At 34.4% G+C, this 23,677-nt stretch overlaps 1 protein-coding gene across 1 annotated transcript in view; it reads left to right on the plus strand.

Annotated features, from left to right (window-relative positions):
• The window catches only part of LOC150102982 (aconitate hydratase, mitochondrial-like), a 451,613-nt gene that overhangs the window by 154,610 nt on the left and 273,326 nt on the right, over positions 1 to 23,677 (plus strand). Inside the window, exon 9 of the mRNA XM_090398314.1 lies at positions 22,136 to 22,276. Within this exon, the coding sequence (XP_090254440.1) occupies positions 22,136 to 22,276 (141 nt within the window). The remainder of the gene's footprint in view (positions 1 to 22,135; positions 22,277 to 23,677) is intronic.

Below are 23,677 nucleotides of genomic sequence, written 5' to 3' on the forward strand. Positions count from 1 at the left end.
AAGTGAATGGAAACAAGAGACTGGCCACAGAAAAAGGACTGTCTATTCTTCATATCAACATCAAAAGCACTTAAAAATACTGGCTTACGCTGCGAGCTTATCTGAAGGAAGATATTAGCATTAACAGACGTATCCACAGCAAACGAAGAGGCAACCAGTTACCAAATGCCAATCTTTCAACAACACAAACACTGTAGACAAACTAAACAAGGTGATGGATTAATAATATTTAGCAGGCATAAATTAGAAGTAATAGAAATAGATTAGAATATGTAGAAAATATATGCATCAAAGTAAAAAATATCAAACAAAATAACTGCTTGATATTAAATGCTATCTAATAATGTTAATAGCTCAATTTAAGTACCATAAAATTTCTGACATGATGCCTGGGAGAAAACTGGATGCAATTTTCTACCACAGAAGGCACCTCAGAATACCTTATAATAATAAATGATATAAACATTATGAACATAAATAACAACATAGCATAATACTTGGACCTCCTATCAGCATATAACCTTATTTATACAGTTGTATACAAGAGAAGAGATGATCAAACACAATCACCTCATCCTGTATCAACTACATAAATATATGGCCCCTCCCAAACAGCTATACAGCAGCCATCAAAATATACAAACTGGCAGACCATTATGCCACTGCGCTACAGCTGCATACTAAACCAGAAGCCTTAAAACCCACTGAGACTACAAAACACCATAATAGTGTTATAAATGAATCTATAGTAAATGACAAAATTGGAAAAATAGACTGGATGCAGATAGCATCTTCAGACTAAAGATGCTATCTGCATCCAGTATCTCAGTCTGTATCTCAGACATCTTCTTAAAATATATATAAAGCAAAAATAAAAAATGCTCTCAAACCAGACAGAATCTGTGGATAACAGAAAATATGTTAATAGTTATACAAACATGCCCTATTAAAACAACTTAAGTTGTCTAACAGTACAGTATTACAAGCTAAATACAATAGAAAACAGAATAACCTTAACATCACAGATTAGAACTGCAAAATGAAATTATTATAGAAACAGGTTAATAACAGCTCAGAGTGATATAAAGGAAATCTGGTACCTGATCATTGAAATGCTAGACAATATACACAAAGCCATTGCATCTAAAATGATAAAACATCGCTTTGCTTATGAGCCCAAATCCCTCAAACAGTTGGCAAACAACTTTAATCAGCACTTTGAATTCTGTCCAAATACAGAAAGAAACATTCGCCCCTCGTACAAAGAAATATTTTCCACTAGGACCATGGGCAGTTTAGTCAGTGCAGTTCCCAACATTAACAAAAGAACTGTCACTTGCAATTCATCAAATAACAAAGGACCAGGAATAGACAGAATCAGAACCAAAAGACCTTGAAAGACACTCAACTAACCTATGTCCTGCTATATTAAACTGTTAAATGAAATCTTCGAAATGGGGCACATACCCGAAACACTAAAGACTGCATTAATCACTCCCATACTTAAACAAGGATAAACAAACATTAACTACCTTATAAATAATTTTCACTACAGTCCAAACTACAGAGTAACCAGAACAACATATCAGATAACAAGACACTGTCTACAAACTACATAACATAAGTATAATAATTACTGCAGAAACATTTATTGACTTTGAAAAAGCATTTGACAAAGTTAAAAGAAAGATATTATTTAACATATTAAAAGAAAGACAAATACTAAATAATATCCTAAAAGCTATCGCAAGTATATATGAAAATAATCAAATACAAATAAGATTAAATCACGAGCTATCATATACGAGAGAGATAAACCAAGGGGTCTGACAGGGATGTCCCCTCTCAGCAACTCTTTTTAATATTTACTTAAATGGAATAAAAATTTACAACAAGGAATTAAACTTTCTCCTACAGTGAACTTAAACACTCCTTTTTGCCGACGACCAAATAATAATTACAAATTCTGAAGATAACTTGCAGAAAGCTATTTTTGATCTAAATAAGATAGCCAAAGATTATGGTATGATAATATCAACAGAAAAAATCAAAAACTGGGGCCTTTAAAGGACAAGATCCAGCAAGAACTAAAATAGTAATAGATAACAAGATCTTAGAACAGGTGAATTCATTTAATTACCTAGGATGTACGATCACATATGAAAATGAAAGAGATATAAACGTAAAAATTGCAAAATATTTAAAAATAACAGGTGTAATTAACTCTATATTTAAACCAAACCTAGTTCAAAAACAAACTGGATTAAAAGTATACAATACATTAGCCCTACCAGTCTAAATGTATGGAAACGAAATCTGGACAATAAAACAAAAAGACGAAGATTAATAACAGCAGAAATGAAGTTTATGAGAAAAACTGCAAAGTATACCCTATTTGATCACAAAAGAAATGAAGAAATTATGAAAGAATTAAACCAAGAACCAGTAATAGAAAAAAATTAAAAAAATATAAACATAAATGGATGTAACATGTTCAAAGAATGAAAACAGAAAGATTACCAAAATAAGCCTTAAAGTACAAGCCATTAGGAAAAAGAAAACTAGGACGTCCTCTTAAACGATTCAACGATGACTTCTAAGGCTGAAACAGGCCATGCTAGGCCTAAATCCTTGATACGCATGATGATGATTACTGCAGAAAGCCACCTGAAGCTTCTACATACCTGATGTGATCAATAGACTGCTATTTGAAGAGAGACATCTAGGGACCTACAGAGAGCTGAAACTGGCACTATATAGATATTATAGCAAGACGGAAAATTAGAGGAAATTATTAAAAATAAAAAAATTTCTATCAAACCAATATACCCTATCCTCCCCCTTCAAAAAAAAAAAAAAAAAAAAAAATTAAACAGTGTACATGCAGTGGGCATGTGTACTTGTTTTTACACACTGACTGGAAAAAAGTACACTTATATACAGGGTGTTCGGGATAAATTTGACAGTTTCGTAAGGAAAAAGAAAATCTTCTTTGTATCTATTAAATTTAATGAATTGACAAAAAAACATTACAGGCAGAGTTAATTACAATACTATCAACAAGATTTACTCAAAATAACCACCATTAGCATCGATCACAGCTTCAATTCTGCTTCGGAACCTCGAACAAGCTGATGCTACAGTCTCCCTGGGAAGGGCCGCAAAAACTGTTTTAATTTTATCCATTAACTGGGCTTTTGTATTACTGGAGGTGCGATTGGTGTCTTTTTCAACTGTGCCCCATACAAAATAATCCATGGGGTTAAGGTCTGGGGAGTTTGGAGGCCAAACATTTGGACTGGTGAAGTCGTAGAAATTTTCAGACAACCATTTTTGACTTTTCCCAGAGGTGTGGCAAGGGGCCGAATCCTGCTGCCATACATACGGCCTACCATTGGCTACCCTTGTTATCCAGGGCTTGACTACAGTTAGCAACTCCACGAACAAAGCCCGAATTCCAATGCCAGGGTTCTTCAACACCTGTTCCTGCAGATTTGCAAGGAATTCTGCTGTACGAACGCAATCAGATCGTCTGCTAGGGATCTTTCTTCTTGCTACATCCTCGTAGTCACCATTGCAAGTCTCTAGTTCATGCCTGATTGTTTTTACTGTATTCAGGGAGCATTGGGCAGCAGTCGTAATATCCTTATTTTGATGGCGGGCACGAATCATCATGATACAAGTTATTCTCTTCCATGATTCAGGTGGGTTCCAGCTATCCATCCTTTCTGACATCTTGTATATGAATGAAGAAGGGTCCAAACTTTTAAATGAAGAGAAGTGTGTGTGTTAATACATGTAACTTACGGAAAAATATAATTAATTATAAATATGTCAAATTTATCCCGAACACCCTGTATATCTTTATAAAATATATACATTTCCAATCACATAAATCAACACCTGGTTTGCAACGGGTACTGAAACGAAATCATCCCCATCTGTTATCTTCCTCAGATAAGCTCAGCACAAGCTTCAAGAAAGACATCAGAAACATCACGCAAAAGAAAGAAATTTAGCAAAAACAAATACAGTAATCTTTTAATAGTATATATGTAAATACATTGTATAATAACAAACATGAATATTGATAAATGAATTATCATATACAGTAAAACCACTTTTTTACACTTTTCAGGGGACTGATGGAAAAAAGTGTAAATAGCAGGAAATGTAAAAAAAAATGTTTAAATAAGGCTAAAAGATGACTTACTGCTAGTATGTGAGTCTACATACCAGGTTACAAAATTTAATAACTGAAAATAAATGAATTTACAATTACATTTACTATTTAAAATAATCTTTATTTGTTAATTTTTTTTTTTTTTTTTTATATCGCGCCAGATTGCTTTGCATTGAGTTCAGTGCTTGACCTCTTTTTTTACTATCGTGTTCAAAGTGGACACGGAGAGTCCAAGATCTTTTGCTAAATGCACACGTGTTCCGGAATGCCAATCTACACGTTGCAGAATTGCCATCTTTTCTTCTACCGAAATACATTTTCTGTCTTTTTCATTTCAGTTGCGGAAACAAAACTACAGCTGAAAGTAAGTAACGCCATCTGAGAACAGAAATGCGCTGATTTCCGCAGCAATTGAATCAAAAATCAGTATTGCCACCCGAGAAAAAAACTCAAATCACTGCGAAATAACGTCCACATCAAGTTGTTAATGGCGGGAAAACAATACATTGCAAGAATAGGCCTTAAGACGGGACCAACAGAAAGTGATGTAAATGACAGGAAAATGTAAATTGCAGGAACGTAAAAACGGGGTTTTACTGTATGTTGTAAAATATCTGTACTACATAATATATAAGCAGCATCCAATCATTTTTAGTACTGAAGTTGTAAACAATAGAATCTCACCTTAAGATTAATTGTTTACGTAGACAAGTTTAGATGCATGCCGATACATGTAACTTATGTATTATGTTCTTGTAAGCAGATAAGGACCATGTATATAGTGTAAATAGTAGGTATGAATAATAAATTTTGTCTGAAAAAAAAAAATTATGGACTATTCTATGGAATCTTTAGCCTCATCAAGGGAGGCCTAAACATTATGCCACACACACTATCCAACATTTGTGCAGTAGCCAGCATATTTTGCTTTGAACTCATTCACAGTCATGGCACTTACAACAGACTCTAACAACCTATTTCACTCTCCAAGCAAAAAAAAAAATATATAGTACTGACAGTCCTAACTACACTCTTGTTCAGTTTCCAAGGATATCCTCCCAGTTCTCCTATAACTAGACTTGTTCTGAGAAATTACCTCTATATTAATCTTCTAAAAACCTTCAGTAATTTGTATGCCTTAATCATATGACTCCGTGTCTGTCAACCAATTTTTTGTAATCCACGAATCTTCAACCTGTCTTCATATGGTTCACTTCACAGACCTGCTGCCATGTTAGTCACTCTCCTCATTTGCAGGTGACAGGATTTGCTAGCAGTTTTTGTTTGTCAGGGTATTCTTCAGTAAGCAAGTAATCTGACGAGCTACTTTAGCCACTTTTGCAATATACCCTTTAAACTTTAACTCCCTGTCCATTAACACTCTCATCCCTGGTTTCATCAATTTCTTGGAGTATGGTACATTGCTGGTAATCTTTTCACACCAAAATGCATAACTTGACACACTGCCACTTTTAACTGACATCAATTCTCCTTTGCCCAGACTAGCAGTCTATCCAAATCATCCTGCTTTATTTAATATTATGCATTAATTATTGCTGTACCCAGTTTTGTATCATCAGCAAACAACTGAATAGTTCCTTTCCTATATCATTAATGTACAAATTAAATGATAGTGGCCTAAGAACAAAGCCCTATGGCACACTACTAGACATAATCCTTCTACTGAACTCGACTCCTGAATAAACTTCTCTGATTATCTCCTCAATTGCCCTCTTATCCACTACACTAGCTTTATATCCATTACTACGTGCTGCAATTTATTGATTAGAATTCCACGTAGTGTACTGTTAAAAACTTGCAAAGTCCAGCAGTATCACTGTAAACCCAGTAAAAAATTACCTTTATCCAATTCAGTTGTCACTGTATTATGAAACGTGAGCAAGTAAACAAGGCACAACCTACCCTTCACATAACCATGTACCAAAATGTAGTATCCTATTTTAATTTATTCCCATATTTTTGCTCTTGACCAAGTTTTCCAGTATCTTAACTAAGACTCCTGATTTGCTGCTCGACTAGGAATTTGATACATCAGTCTTGATTCCCTAATGTATGCAATGGAACTATTTACCCCTATTTCCACTCCCTTGGAACTAACCCAGAGCCAAAACTTAGATTAAACAATGTGGGCAAAGGAACTGCCAATTCCCTAGCACCTTTTTGTAATGCTTGAGCTGGTATACCATCTAATCCCATAGCTGTATTCACATCACAGTTCCTTTATATGCTATGTACCCTGTTCATTTACCTCAGTTTTCATATAAGCCTTTGCCTCTCTTGTTACTGCAATATCTTCACCTGGATGATGTATTCTTGCAAAGTGTTCACTTTGTAATTCTGCTGTTTCGTCTGATTCAGTTACCTCCCTACCATTGGCTTTCATTAAAATCATTCCCCCATAAACATTCTACCTTTTATTTGCCACATATTAAAAGAACTCTTTGGGATTATCTTTGGCTTATACTTCTAATTTCTTTTCATACTCTGCTTTTGCCTTTCTTACCACAGTGGTTGGTTACTCTTTTGGCCTGTGCTTTGTACTGCTCATGTGCCTGCTAGTCACCTTTTGGGTGACTAGCAGGTCACTATCAATGCCGTGTTTGTTTTAATTTATCCGTGAGCATTATCTAGCCTAACTTTTGTTAATTTATCTGTTAGTAATTTCTACTGAAGAAAACAGGACTCTAGGTTTGACGTCAGTTTTTTTTTTTTTTTTCTCAGCCTTGACCAAATTAGTGTGTGACTTTAGCATATGCACATGTGCGTATTGTAACATAACTTGTTTCTTTGTATAAATGTGTATACTCCAGGTGATGATCTTGATATGAAGGTTGAAATGGTGGGTGACTATATTTTTATATTAAGCTGAAGTTATTACTATAACATAGTAATGGGCTCTATAATTTTTAAAATAAATGAACACTGTAAATATGAAAGAAAGGATTCATGTTTTCCTGACTGTACTTCTGAAGACACACTGAACGGTACTTTCTCAAGACTCCTGATCCCATTAGCCTTTCAAATGCAAACATCCACCTTACATAAATCTTTCGTTCCATCAAACTCATTCTACACTATTCCTCCTGCACAATCTATTCAGTGACTCTGCAATCATAGCTCTCCTTCTCAGCTTGCCTTTATCATACTGTGACAACAGACTCACAACTTTTACTTTCTCACTGTTCTTTTTCACATGTACTGGTAATTCCCATATCTTCTTGCATGTCACACCTGTCACCTGCAGGTCATTCATACCAACTAAAATAAACATCTCCTTCACCTGCATTCTTACAGCATCTCTAACATGCTTAATCTTGGCTCAAAGGAAACACTATTTTGTCACACTCTTCATAAACACTCCTCTTATTAGTGAATCGCAATACAGAATTCGGAAGCAAAATTTTTTTTTGCTTCCCATTTGCCAGGTATTTCGCTAACCATTCTTCGAACTCGTGGTGCAAGCAATAGCCAGAAATTCCATCTGGGTTATTGCTTGCACCACTCTCAGAACACTTAAGATGAACCCATCCACCAGTTTCATTCTAATTCTATAAATCTTTTAGTCTACAAAGTGCATATATTTCGTGCTCACTGCAGCAAACAAAATCATCCATGTTAAATCACCCACCATTATTTTATGCACCAGTGCCATGACGTACAATATAACATACAGCAAAACAAATATAAAAGCTTCAAAAACCACAGAATTAAGTAAACAACCTAAATTGTAAACCTGCGTTTAGAGTTAAACACTCATTAAAAATAATAATCCAGGAAGGAGTTAAGTATCACCAGATACTTAAAAAAATAACTTGACTTTTGGCACTAAAAGTTGCCATATATAGCACCTTATTCTTTGGGTTGGGCATCATATTATTTTGCTAGCCTCTTTAAATATCCAAACATAGTTATTGAATTCTATGTATGGCATGTTTGTGCATTACCAAAGTACTCGATGTTTTTCTTTGGTGGTGTGTAGAATGCCAAGCCTAAGTTATTTGCTTGTTTCTTCTCCACATCTTTGATATGTTCTTTGAGGTGGATTTTTCCAGATCGACTCATTTCTATTCTGTCATGTTGTACCATCATTTTATGTTGTGGAGAAAAAGATATCCTTGATGTATGGAGTAATTACTTTGAAAAATTGCTAAATGAAACAATCAGGAAGAATACATATCCATACTTGAAGTAGAAAAAGCCATGAAAAGCCTGAAATGTGGAAAGGCAGCTGGAGTAGATGATATTCGAACAGAAATGCTAAGTATGGAGGCATAAAAGTCTTGCAGTGGCTACACTGCATAGTTCAGAAGGCCTGGACAGAGGGATGAATTCCAAATGACTGGAATTGAGCTCTCATAGTACCTGTATATAAAAAGGGAAATAAAACTGAATGTTGAGAATTAGAGATATTGCTCTACTGAGTGTTCCTAGTAAGATTTATGCAAGTATACTTGAGAAATGGTTGAGAAGAATTGTGGAAGACAAGCTTGGTGAAGAACAAGCTGGATTCGGGCCAAATAGAGGCTGTCAGGATCAGATTTTCACTTTATGACAAACAGTTGGGAAATCATGGGAATAAATATAACAAAGATCTGTATTTAAGTTTTGTAGATCTTGAAAAAGGCATATGACAAGGTTCCAAGAGAGAAGCTATTCAAAACGCTACAGTCGTATGGTGTCAATGGGCATTATATCAAGCAATACTTAGTCTTTATTTGAGTTGTAAGTCAGCAGTTAGAATTGAAGGAATACAGGAAGGATTTTCATAATCTATATGAAAACAGAGGTATTCATATAGATTATGAATACCTCTGTTATTCATTATCTATATGGATCACATTATGAAGGAAAGTGGTATTAAACCTGATGTCAAAATTGGAGATGTTAATCTCAAATTTACTTTATGCAGATGATGTTATACGTCTAAATAAATCTGCTACAAGTCCGCAACATTCCCTCACTAAATTGAATAACTAATTTGAAAATTGAATGATGCTGTAATAGATATGGCATGAAGATAATAGATAGATGTAGGTCAGCAATAACAAGACAATGCAAATAACCAAAAAAATTGAAAATATCAACTGCATTGTGAATGGAGAACCTATAGAACAAGTAAAATATTTCAGCTACTTATGTACAATTTTTAATGAAGATGGTAAATTATTATGTAAATAGACAACAGCATCAACAAAGCTGGTATGGTAGGAAGCCAACTGAATAAATTTTTATGGAATAAGAGAGAAATTAGTCAAAACGCTAAATTAGCTGTATACAAGACAGTGTTCAAACCAATTTTAACTTATGGATCTGAGAGCTGGGTTAGAAATAAAACACTTGACTGAAAGACTAGAGACTGCAGATATGAAAGTCCGGAGAAAGATTATGGGCATGAACAAGTGGCATCAATAGCAATATCATATTAAAAATGAGGAAATTAGGAAAGAACTTGACATTGTTAGCATCCAGGAATGCGTTAGCAGAGCTAATCTCAGGTGGTATGGTCACTTAAACAGAATGGAAGAGGAAAGATTAGCAAAACAAGTGTTCTTTCTTCCAGTTTGGCAAGAAAAAGACGCAGAGGAAGACCAAGATATAGGTCGATTGATAGAGTAAAAATTGCCTTAGAAGATAGAGATATACGATCTGATGATGTTTATCATCAAATCTTATATCTCGACAGTTAGCAGATTGATTTGGAGGAAAATTGTAGATAAGTTAATAATGGTGTAAGTTTTTCATGTAGTACTATCATATCCACTACACCTTTTGAGGGTTCTTGTCAAGAATTTTATGATGATTCCTTTGTACAACATAACAAATGCTGCATATAGAAAAAATTTTGTATACCACTAGTTGTTTAAGAGGAGGGTGAGTTTACTTTGCTTATCTTAGTATTCCAGATATTTTGTAGTAGCATGAAAGCAACGTTTACGCTATATTGTTTTAGTATTTTTGTTATTTTATCTGTAACATTTTCATGTAGGATAAGGAATATAGCAATTTGTAGTCAATTTTGTTGCTGTATATCTAAGTGAATATGTGATGGTCTGTTAATTTTTTTTTTTCTGTTTGTATTCAATCTGGAGAGGTACATGACATGGTGATGATACAAGTAATTAAATATCATTCTTTCAAAAAAGTTATATAGTTCTTGCCTGACATATACTATGAACATTTCAGGCCATTGAAATTTCAACTCCTAAAGAACTGATTATTTATTGGAAATCTAAACAGCAATTAAGAAATGAATGCTAGATATATAGAAATTTGATGGAAAAAAATTGAAGAAAAAGACTCGGCTAATAATATATGTTCAGGACTCGGACTATTCATTACTAAAACTGTCTTCCAACATAAAGATATGTATAATTTCACATGGAAAGAACACACAAGAAATAAATCTCAGTGATTATGCTGTTGCTGATAATATCATCACACTAATTCAGAATACAGGAATACAAAGGGTTGTAATGAAAGTGAACATTTAGTTTTGAGTAGGATAAAAATTAAAGAGAAAAATATGTAAGGAAGTTTAAAAAGAATTGGTGTTTGAGCAGTTTTCATAATTAAATTGCAGACTGAATTTTTCACTTGCATTAAGTTATTCTGATACAGTGGACAGAGTGAAAAGGAGAGTGTTAAAGATAATATCAGGATTGCGGAATACTGATTATGAAGATAGATTGAAAATTTGTAGACTGCAGACAGGAGAAAGAGGGGTGATATGATTGAGACACAAACTTCTGAAAAGGTCATACAGGATTTCAATTGATGGAATCTTTTATTTTATGGAGCATGGGGAAAAGACAGAGCATCCTTGAAAGCTTAGAATGAATGCTACTAAGAAGCTGATGCGATCTAGATTTTTCTCTCATAGAGTGGTGCATGATTGAAATGGATTACCATGATATGTTGTGTGTACAAGCAATGCAAATGAATTCAAGAACAAGTATGTCAGCTTGGAAGCCAGTATGTGGCCTCCCTTAATGAGTTGTCCCTGACTTTCTGAAGGTCTGTCTTAATAATCTTTCTAATTAATGTGTAAGATTCATTTGTTGGGCTATTATTTTGTTACCAAGTATTTTTGCCACAATTTACTTGTTTATTACTTCTCTTTTTCACATGATGCCTGTTTCCTGTTAACTTCCAACAAACTTCTTCCTATTATTCAAATTAAGTAGATAGTGAATCCAACATTATTTCTTAGCCGAATAAGAAACTCAAAGATAGAAAATCTATCTAAGAGTTTCAATGCAAATATAGAAAACTATAAAAGTTCGGCAAGTCCAAGCATAAGCCAACAGGTGGTACATGCTGGAGCAACTAATAGTAAAGGTGGAGTAAGCTCCGATCACTGTTTTAGTATTTTCCCTTAATGTAAAGCACATCTTCTAGGAGATGTATGCTCTTGTACATTATGGGAGAGGGTCACTACCCAGACCGGTTTCGACCTTTTTTGAGATCTCGTCAGTGAGTAGATAGACCTAGATGTCAATACTAAGGGTGCAGTAATACAAAGCTTATTTCTTTACTGTGCGAGTCGCCAAAAGGTGCACTACTAAATTACTGAGATAAAGAGCCAATAGGCTTCACTTCAGTGAAGTAAATTTATTCAAATTAAGTGGATATTGAATCCAACATTATTTGAATTAGCTGAATAAGAAACTCAAAGATAGAAAATCCATCTAAGAGTTTCATGCTGAATATAGAAAACTATAAAAGTTCGGTGAGTCCAAGCATAAGCCAGTGATCGGAGCTTACTCCACCTTTACTACGAGTTGCCCCCAGCATGTACCACCTGTTGGCTTATGCTTGGACTCGCTGAACTTTTATAGTTTTCTATATTTGGCATGAAACTCTTAGATTTTCTATCTTTGAGTTTCTTATTTGGCTAAGAAATAATGTTGGATTCAATATCCACTTAATTTGAATAAATTTACTTTGCCGAAGTGAAGCCTGTTGGCTCTTTATCTTCTTCCTATTATTATTATTACTACATGACACCTCCAGGGAGTCCAAAGACTCATCGAGGGAGAGCACCTATTCTACAGTTTTGTCTCCACCACTCAATCCACCAATGAACCTCACCAACACCATCTATCATCTACCACTACTATTTTCACAGACAAACATCCATGCCCACAGTAGGATTCGAATCCCTAGCCTTTTGGCTGGAGAGCAGATATGCTAACCACTCATTCAACCAGGCCGGCAAGTATTCCTAAGCTAAGTATTTCTTATCTTGAGGTCTTGACTATTATTCTCCCCTTTCTTGGAATATTTCTTGGTTCTTTTGGTTATAGTTTATTTTTCATTTATAATTTAGTTTATAGTTTTAGTTTAGTTAGTCTTTCTGTATGGTTTCTTGTATTTATTGTCTCTTTGTTCTTTTTCTTGATTACCTTCTCCATAATAAGCATAGTGATCACTGTCCAGTTCCAGTCCTCTTCTAACTTTAGTATCTCTAACATATTTAATAGCTTCATTCTTGACTATTGCAATTCTGGGCTTTCCATTTTTTACAGATTCTACTATATACTGAGTTAGCTTTGCATAAGGATCCCCCCCGACTTACATATTTGGCACAATAATGAAGTACCATGTGATATCAATATCATGTGCAGCCACTATAAATGGGCACACCTTTTCTCTGTACGTAATCAGTAAATTTTTGCCAGGAATGGTGAAACTTGGTGATGTAAGCCAATTTGACTGTCTGCAGAGAGCTGGGGCCTGGAGAGCAAGTGCCAATATTTCAGAAACAGCCACACTTGTTGGTTGCTCCAGTACTAATGTATCAAGGGTGTACCACGACTGAATTAACCATGAACAGACGTTCAGCAGAAGGGCTCACATTGGTCAGCCATGCATGGTTGATCCTAGAGGTTAGCGTTGGGTGTCATGACTGGTATCTCAGCAGTGACGTGCAACAGTCACACAGCTCACCCACAAGTACAACAGCAGGGCAGCTTGACCCATTTCCAAATGCACTATATGCTGCTCCTTGCTTTGCCACAGCTGTAGATCAACAAGGGTACCCATGATGATGGCTAGGCATTGCAAACAACGCCTCACATCAGCCAAGGAATGTCAGCACTGGCCCCCTTGACAGATGGAAGAAAATCAAATGGAGTGATGAGTCCTGTTTCCTATTGCACCTTGCTGATGGCCAGGTTTGCATTTGCACAGCTGGAATTCAGCAGCAGGCTGATGGAGGTGGGGAGCTTTTTCCTGACACTCGCAAGATCCGTTGGTTATTATCTCGCAAACACTGAATGGTGAATGCTACAGAGATCTATTAGCTGACCATCTCCATCCATATCTGCAGGAAATCTACCCAAACCACAGTGCCATCTTTCATTAGGACAAACATACCTTGTCATCAGTCTTCTACAACTAGTAAGTGGTTGGAGGAACACAATGAATTCACCATATTGCCTTGCCCCCCCCCCCTTTTCTCCCCAACTCTCCTGACTGTAGCCCCAATTGAGCATGTGTCGGATATGCTAGAACAGCATGTGAGAGCTGCTGATTCTCCTCCACGGAATGAACATGAACTGATGGAGTTGTTGCAGTGGACATGGTTCATGTTATGCATGGAGGATGTTCAACACCTTATGGAATCTGTTCCTAGGCTTATTGTAAGCTGTGACTGCATAGAGAGGTGGACCAATGTGTTATTAGGTGGGTGTTCCTAAATTATTTATTATTAATGTATGATGTACAGGTCTCAGGATATTACATACGTATTACATAAAACAGCATAAAAACAATTGTAAAAATCATATTAAAGGGGTACAATTGGTTGAAATGATTAAACATTAAAAAATTAAGAATCAGAGCTTAATCCTTAAATACCGGGTCCACTCCAGGGATTCTGAGGTCAGTTTAAAAAAGTCCTCTTTAGTGCCCGAGAATGAGTAGATAGGGCCCTCAAGCACAATGTGATTGATAGTCTGAATCCTGCTTCTGCATTCACAGTTTAGAGTATCAGACCACTTCCATTTATGCAAGAGATGTTTACATCTTCCATGTCCTGTTCTAATCTGATTTAAAGTGGTCCATACATATCTAGGGAGATCAAAGCCCTCCAGATGAGCTGTTGGATTTGAAATCTGAATGTGAAGATTGGAAGTATGTTGAAGCCAATACTCTCCCCATGACTCACATAGGTCAAAGTTCTGGTCGTTCAGTTGTATTGCACTCCTCTAGTCAGGACGCCTGGGTTTCAGTCTTTGTGACTGAATCCAGTCACAAAGACTGAAATGGAAGGAAATGTCTTGGTGGATAGGCAAGGAACTATTTCCAGTTATTTTTGTCCATAATTTGCTTAAGACTTGGATCTTGCAAAACAAGGGAGGAGCTATATTACTGAGAGTCGAGAGCCAGTAGCCAGGAGTAAATTTTAGAGCACCAGAGATTATCCTCATAGTTTGATTCAGCTGGACATCAGGACTAAAGAAGCATGTGTGCTGTTCAGCCATACAGCAGCACAATACTCTGCTGGAGAATAAACCAAAGACAGTATGCAAGAACTATCATCAAGGTTATGTATTATATTATTACAGGTTTTTAATTTTTCAGCGATATTTTCTGAATGATATTTAAATGTCAAGCTGTCTAGGGTAACTCCTAGGTATTTTGGATTATTGTTAAATTTCACCTGTTTATTTCTGAAGTAAACTTTTGATTTGCCTGGATATTAGCCTGGCTAATTAAACTAATTAGCCTGGATATTACTTGAATGAAAGGATGCAACTTCAGTTTTGTTCAGGTTGGGTTGTAATCACCATTGTCTAAAGCAGGGTTTCCCAAACTTTTTCTACAATGGAACACTTCACAAATCCTGAAATGTTCACGGAACACCTTGGTTATTTTGTAATGTATTAATTAATAATTAATCGTAATTTAGCTTATTTTATTAAGTAATAACTGTTAATTAATTATTAATGATTAATTATTAATAATAATTAATTAATAATTAATTAAACATCAATTAATCATCATTAAATTAATTTGTGCTAATTTTCATTGACATATCCCATTCTGATCACCAAAAATTTATAATATAAGTACTTACGAGTGAATGCAGACGTTTTCTCCTGTGTGCTGGTTTTGTAGGTTAGGTAAATATAAATAAAATAAATGAGTAAATCTAAGCGTTAAGAAAAAACAATCATTTATTGTCAAATGTTAATTAGTAAAAACAAAACACACAAAAATAGTAAAACATATATTGCAAATTAAGTTCTTAATGACTCCGGTGTTATTGAATTACAAATTCTTTTGATATCAGACACAATATTAGAAAGTTGAATTCTCATATTTGGTGTAGCTTTGAATCTGTTCCTGGACTTTGATTTGGTTGCAGCATGATATGAAAATCCTGCCTCGCATAAATATGTTGTTGTAAAAGGAAGTAAAACAAAAATAGCTAGTTTCGACACGCTTGTCCAGAAATCATTTATTGGCAATTCCTTGTATTTTTATCTTAGATCAGAGTCACTAATTAAGTCGATTAGATTTTCATAGTCACTTGCGCTGAGGTCTGCAGGTTTAGCTGTCACTGTAAATGGATTCAGAACCCAGGAATTTTCCTCATTGGATTTTGGAAAATATTGCAAAAGGGTTGATTGCAAGTCATGCAAGTGTTCTAAAATTACGTTAGATACTTCTTCATTTACTTCAGAATTTATTTCAGTCAAAAATTCATGCAAGGTGGGAAAACAATCAAAATTATTCTGTTCAACTGTAGAAATCCAGAATTGCAACTTCCTATCAAAAGATGCAATTTTATCTCTTGTATTAAAAATTGTTATTCTTTCTTGTAATGATAAGTTAATTTCATTGCACTTTGAAATATCTGCCAGATACGCAAGACTCATCAACCATGAAGAATTTCTTAATAATTCAATAAAATTTTGTCCTAAATTATGTGACATCAAGAAGACCATTAACTCACTTTGAAGTTCAAAAAGCCTCAATAATGCTTTTCCTCTGGATAGCCATCTCACTTCACTATGTAATAAAAGTGCATTATGTGCACTACCCATTTCATCGCACAAAATTTTAAATAATCTGGATTGAAGTGGTCGAGATTTTGCATAGTTGATCATTTTTTCGGCTTCATCCAAAATAGTTTTTAAATATGTACGAATTCTTTTTGTTACTAGTGCTTGTCTACGCAAAACACAATGACTTTTTGGTGGCTCTTGTAGCTACTTGCAGGATACGTGTTACAATTCCCTTCACCTTTCCTACCATTGCTTGAGCACCATCTGTACAAATATCAATATACTTCTCCCAACCGATTTCCTGTTTTGTAATATAATTATTAATACAGTTGAATATATCCTATCTGGTAGTTTTTTCTTGTAGATATTCGCACATCAGTAAATCTTCAATACTTTTATGAAATATGTAACGAACAAACACTAGTAATACAGTGAGTCCTGCGACATCTGTAGATTCGTCCATTTGCAATGAATATTCACTGCAGTCTAAGTCAATGAATTAGCTCTTTTTCTATATCAGCATAAAGATCTTTGATGCGGCGTGAAACAGTTTCATTTGATAATTGTACTGCATCTATTTTTTTAGCAGCCTGCTCGTTTAACATGCATGATACAATGTCTTTCACACAAGGCTTAATGAGCGTCTCACCAATTGTATGAGCTTCACCATAAAGTGCAATGCGGTAACTCACGCGAAAAGACGCTTCTGTTGCATTTTCAGTTGTAGCAATTGTAGCCATTTGAAGTTTAGATTTTTCTAGCGAGTCACATCTTTTCTTGAAAAAATGTATATCTTTTCCTTTATAATCAGTGTGGTTCGTTTCTAAGTGCCTACAAAATTTAGCTGGAGTCAAAGAACTGTTTACTAGTATTTTATTACATAAAACATCAGGAGCATGTGTATTGCCAATACACGTAAATCCATAATTTAAATAACTTTCATGGTACCTCCGTTTTGGTCTATTCTTAGATGGCTCTTGTTCTTTAATATTAGCTTTTGAAGAAACCACAGTTTGCAATTCCATATCTTCTTCAATCATACGAGTAGATGTGTCAGCAGAAGTACATGCTCTTCCTTGTGTTAAAGTTCCTGTCTTTAAACAAGAATCTATGGGTATTTTTTCAATAATATTCAAATTCCAATATTTGTCAGAGCTATAATAAAAACAAATAGAATTTTGTTTTAAAGGTAACTTTAGTATGAAAAACAATAAGATTATAAATAAGAAATGTTGAATAATATAAAAGTAAATGAATAATGCAAAATAGTAAAAAAAGACTGCAACACACAAAAGTGAATATGAATTATAACAATACTTGTAAGAAAAGTACTAAACAGTATAAAATAATGTAAAAGCAATTGTAATAAGAATGATTTGATAAAATGTTCAGTAACAAAAATTAAACAGTTCGAAATAAATCAGATATTAATTATAAAATTAGTTAAAAGAGTAAGAAGAATTCTTTTTTTTTTAAAAGTTGCCTCACCTACTCCCCAAATACAGGAATAAAAAGACATTAGCTATTTTTTTTTCCAAGGGCCCAGTCCCAACAAATTTACTTGTAAATACCTTTCCAATTTTTTTTAAAGTTCATATATTAACATAAGTATTAATAATTAATTATGGCATAATCATAAAGATTATTAGGACACTTATGTATTCGGTGTGGCATGTTGACAAATATAAATTACATTTAAATTCGTTATCAATCACTGGACTAATGAAATGTAGCATGTCATAGTTTATTCAGGCAAACATCATTAAATTAATTTCTGCTGATTTTCATTTACATATCCCATTCTGATCACGAAATATATTTATAATATTATTATAAGTACTTACGAGTGAATGCAGACTTTTTCTCCTGTGTGCTGGTAGTTTTCCCCTCCTTTTGTACATCCTGGAGATCTTTGTAGGCTTCAGGTGGATGACTCACTATCTGTTCCGTCACAAACACCTTCAATAAGAGATTGCTTAATACCAAAATTAAACAAAGTGCCTTGTCTCTTATTCATATCAGATTTTAACTCTGTATTCCTATTACTTTTAAAAATATCACGGCACTCGGTTTCAGAACAAGCACTTACACACTGCAATACGAACTTGCGAAGAAAGTATTCAGTAGTAATAGATTTGAGAACCGGATGCAGACTTGATCTTCAATTTCATTGGAAAAATTTTCTTTATACTTCCTTGCTGATTGGTCACTGATATTTGCAACACAGATGTTATTTCGTTCAGTTTTGAGAACACGCTGCCCATTGTTGTAATCGGCTTGCAGGCAATTTTTATGATTGGTCATAAACGGCGGCATTCTCTTTCCCAATTGTTGAAAGATTTCAATGTGTGAAAATCAACGATAATTCATGAATACTTCCATGTTTAAAAATATGCTGTTTGGTCACTGACATTTGCTACACAGATGTCATTTCCTTCAGTTTTGAGAACAGAAGATATGACACCAATTGTTGTAATGGGTTTGCAGGCAATTTTTATGACCTGTCATAAACAGCAGAATTTCCTCTCCCAAATGTTGAAAGGTTTCCATGTGTGAAAATTAACGATACACAGATGTTATTAGGTGTTCTGGGTCTGAGCTTTTCGACATATTCACGAATATTATTCTCCTCAGAATATTTTTACTATAAAATATTTATTCATGAAAAATGCTTCGAAAACTAAAATGACAAATTTCAGAACTTCTCGCGGAACACCTATTCACCTTCCGCAGAACACAGTTTGAGAAACCCTGGTCTAAAGTATTTATCAAGTATAGCCAGATCTTCAGTTAAGATGTTTTCTGCTTTTTGCAATGTAGGATGTTGAGTTGCAATGATATTGTCAGCATACATGAATCTCCGTGATGTTGTCACTGGGATATCACTAATATATAAGTTAAAAAGCAATGGGGCGAGAACTGACTCCTCAGGTAGGCCATTTTTAATCTTAATTTACTTTTGGATTCATTGAGAGATACTTGTATCCATCTTGAGAAAATTCCACCTAGGTTTTAATACTGTTCTTATGATTGGAATATTGAGGCCTACTTTATAGATTATAGGTTGATATTGACTATTTGGAAAATTGTCTGATACTTTCCTAGAGATGGGGATGTGGCTGCCATTATTGTCTGCAGTACAGAAACACAAATCAAGGCTATATCCTCTTTCCTATTTAGAGGAGAGAAAGCTCGGTTTATCTTTGGCAACAAAGGTCAGATAGAGGATTTTCTGATTTTTTCTGACTTACTGGTGAACTGAGTTTCCATCCAATTCACTAGTAAGGTGTCATTTAGGTCATCCTCTCTATAGCCCCAAAGGGAGTGATGACTATTAAAATCTCCCAAGATTATGCTTGGATGTTGTTGTTGGGACAGTACTTGATCAGGCCATTTAACTTAGGGAGGTTTATACACATTGGTTATAGCATAACCAGATATTATGATGGATACACTATATATGTCCATGCTGATGCTTGGTTCATAGATCTTATAATTTGAAATGTCATTTTATATATATATATATATATATATATATATATTTGGAATGGTTTATACTATTGATTATGTTATATCCATATATTTTCCCTCTCATTAGTAGGTCTAAATCAGGGGTCGCAAACTGGCAGCCCACAGGCCGGATAAGGTCCGCGAAGGCTTCATATCCGGCCTGTGACCTTAATGATTTCTGTTTCTAACATCCTGTGGGGATTAAAACAGAAAAAATTCAAACTTCTAAATGTTTTGTAAAGCTTTAAGCAAAAGTAAAACATTACTACAATTCTTTGTACCATGTTTCTATCATCAAATGTTGGCAACACTGAGTGGAAGTTACTTGTCACTCATGTAATTGAACTTATATTTTTAAAATTTAAAAATAAAAATGGTTATAAATTTAAATGGTGGTGTAACTGTTTATGTAAGTCATAAAGGCCTGACAACAAAAGGGCCTTTGTTAGAGCCTTTCTTTTTTTAGTTTGTTTTGGTTCACAGAATAATATTGAATACAGCTTGCATCGGATATACATCTAATTGACTGGCCCTTTGCTGTGTTTGAGAACCCTGTTCTAGATCGTCCTTAGTATGAATTTCCTGTATTACAACTACATCTATTTGATGGTTCAAGATCTTAATAAGAACTTCACATTTATCCCTACTTATATCTTCTATATTTAATTGGCATATTTTTAAGAGTGAGCTCATATTCTTATTTCTCAGGTCCTTGATAGGTGTATGTCAGTTATTTGAGAGCCTGTGTCCGTAAGTCTTACTAGGAGAGTATGGAGCCATCTGTTGCTGTAGACTATTTAGCGTTACCTAGGGTGCACCACAAGGAGTAAGTCTATATTACACCCTGTTCCTAACTTTAGGGTGTTTCTAATGCAAAGCTAACTCAGTATGGTATGATCATGTATTTCATTGTGTAGAAATATGGTGGTCAGATTGTTAGCAATAAAAAAAAAAAGCTTAATGGTCTTTTTTTACATTATCTGGAAGATTCTTTACTATTGTTTCCATTTTTAGTCCCATACATTTCTGATATGTTCACCACGATTGCATCCTATATTCTTTCCAGTTGCTTAGTCAGATGTGTTCTGCATTTGTTCAAGGAATTTTTTTTAGTCTCTTTGCTTTCATTCTTCCTTTGCCTGTATATTATAATCAGGGCGAAACCCTCATTTTTGTTTATTTATTTATTTATTTTTATTAAGTCATTATGCATCCACTGATGAACTTCCATTTTTTAATATGGCCCACTTGATCTTTATGTATGAGGCAGGTAACTTGAGCTTTTGCTTGTTGTGATCTTGGTATCCTACTGAACAACAGCTTGAATCCATCATGTAACATTTCAAATCCTTCTCCTTTTTTTTTCTTTCATATGCAGGTATTTGATTTTAGGCTTTTTAATTTAACAAATTCTATTTTTTTCTGTTTACACTTGTGACATTCCATGTACCAAAATTCATTGTTTGTTATCTGCACCATGTGGATGTACAGAAATTCCAACTGGCTATTGTTCCTTGTTTTTAATCAAAAAATTTTAGTGAAATCAGAAAATTCCTGAAATTTTCCAAAAAATTTCATGAATGCCAGGAATTAGCCTGCAGTGCTTTCTCTTAAGTTGTTGACAAATGCATATTTTATTCTTATTTTCAGTCATTACTGTTCATTTCACCTAACATTGCTCATTGCTCACATTCTCAAAGCACATTTTCTAAAAACATATATTTCCTTCCACAACTAGTGTGTGTGTGTATGTACATGCATGGTCAACTCTTACTTTAGCAAACACCATCATAATAGTGAAAACACTTACTTTAACAAACTTGTAAAAAGTTTGGAAAGCTTCCATTGTCACAAATTATTTATTTGGAACCTATTATTCCTACTCTTGAGGCAAAACGGTTTTGTTTCAAGAGCAAGGTTCCTGGATTCTGTAGTCCTTGCAGTACTAATGTGCTGTGTGTTTAGAACCATTGGCAGATGCAAAAGTCATAATTTTGCAGTTTTGTTATCTCATTTATTTTATTATTATTATGGATATTATTTCTGAGAAAACTCCCATGTTACTCCTCTTAACAAACTATTATATTTATGGCTATTTTGTTTCTGTTTAGGAGCCCCCGTTTAAATGTCATTGGCTTTTTTTACTCACGGATTCTTAGGGCATTGCAGATGTATACTTACCAATAAATATATGTAGCATAAAGGAAGAGAAATTTACACATACCTTTTTTCTGGGTGTTGTGGCTTTTCTTCCTTCTGCGATGTATGTAAATATAATAATAATTATTTTTTTTTTTTAATATTATAGTATTATCATTTGTGTTGTCAGAATGTTTGTTTACTTGAAGATATGTTTTATCATTATTTCAGAAATTGAAAATTATTATTTTTCATGGTTAATCAGGTGGACTTGGAGGTATCTGTATTGGTGTTGGAGGAGCTGATGCTGTTGATGTAATGGCTAATATTCCTTGGGAATTGAAGTGTCCCAAAGTTATCGGTGTTAAACTGACTGGTAGTATGTCAGGATGGACATCACCAAAAGGTAGGTTGCCTCACATTTGTACAATATATTATTTTTCTGTAACTGTTGAATAGTAATTTTACACACACACACACACACAGTGTGACAAATGCTATTGTGCATATAGAATACCAGGCAGAACCATTAGACTGTGGATGTTTGAACATGTCTTTGCTGTTGCCTTAAGTCATATCAAAAAACAGTCAAGCCAATAGTTAACTAGCTGGCAGAGCTTGCATACTGCAATTGTTGGCTTCATCAGAAATATGAGTGAATGGAATTTAGAATAGCATGTTAACTTCAAGTTTTATGCAAAGTTAAGTAAAAGAAACAAGTGAAACTCTTGACATGTTAAGAGTGGTTTATAGTGATTATATGAAAATGTCTAATGTATTTGAGGCAAAATAGCATAAAAGGTTTAATGAGAAATGATAAAAAAACTGAGTAAGCAATGAAATCATCAACATATGAAAATGTAGAAAAAGCGTAGCAGTTAGTTTGACCTGACAGACAATTAAATGTATGGTTAATGTCAGAAAAATTGAATTTAGACTGAGAAACACGGAAGATTTTGACAGACGATTTGGAAATGACAACAATTTCTACAAATTTTGGCTTGTCAAAAGCAGCAGTGCTTTAATGTTTATTCTATGTTTGGCTGTTTTTGATACTTATTACTGGTGATGAAATTTGGAGCTTTCAGTATGATTCTGAAACAAAATGACAATGCATTCAGTGCAAAACATGATCTTCACAAAGACCAAAAAAAAAAAAGAGAGAATGTCACAATCGCAGATCAAGACAATACTTGTTTGAAAATTTTCTGACATTCATTGTTGTATGGTGGCAGTAGTAAAAAGCATCCCAGAAGATTGTTCCAGAAATGTTTTGAACAATGGCAGCATTGTCTCACTAAGTGCATTACTTTACAGAGAGATATTACTTTGAAGATGATAGTACCCTAGTCTACAGGTCAGATAAGCAAATATAATTTCTTTGTGTGGGTCTATCATCTCATTATCATTTTCCTGACCCTTGAGGTGTACTATGTAGGATACTATGAGAGACCTACATGGTTAAGTTTGTATTATTAATCTCCTATTAACAATTTTCTTTCAGATTAGTCTGGTACTCATTAGTGTTCCAATATTGTTATATCCAATATATCAGTCTTTTAGGGCACTTTATATAATCAATCCACCCAGATCTTGGTCTTTCTCTGGGATCTTTTTTCTGCCATCTCAGCATCAAACACCTGTTTTGTTAACCTTTCCTCTCATTCTATTTAAATGACCACACCACCTTAGATTAACTCTGCTCACACATTCTTGAATGCTAACAATGCCATTCCTTGCCAAGATCTTTTTTTAATATAATTCTGCCAACAATGTCATTCCTTCCTAAGATCTTTTATAATATGAT

Source organism: Typopeltis vanoorti, chromosome 9 (genome assembly GCF_054136105.1).
Source record: "Typopeltis vanoorti isolate ZY-2024b chromosome 9, IOZ_Tvanoo_1.0, whole genome shotgun sequence".
NCBI lineage: Eukaryota > Metazoa > Arthropoda > Arachnida > Uropygi > Thelyphonidae > Typopeltis > Typopeltis vanoorti.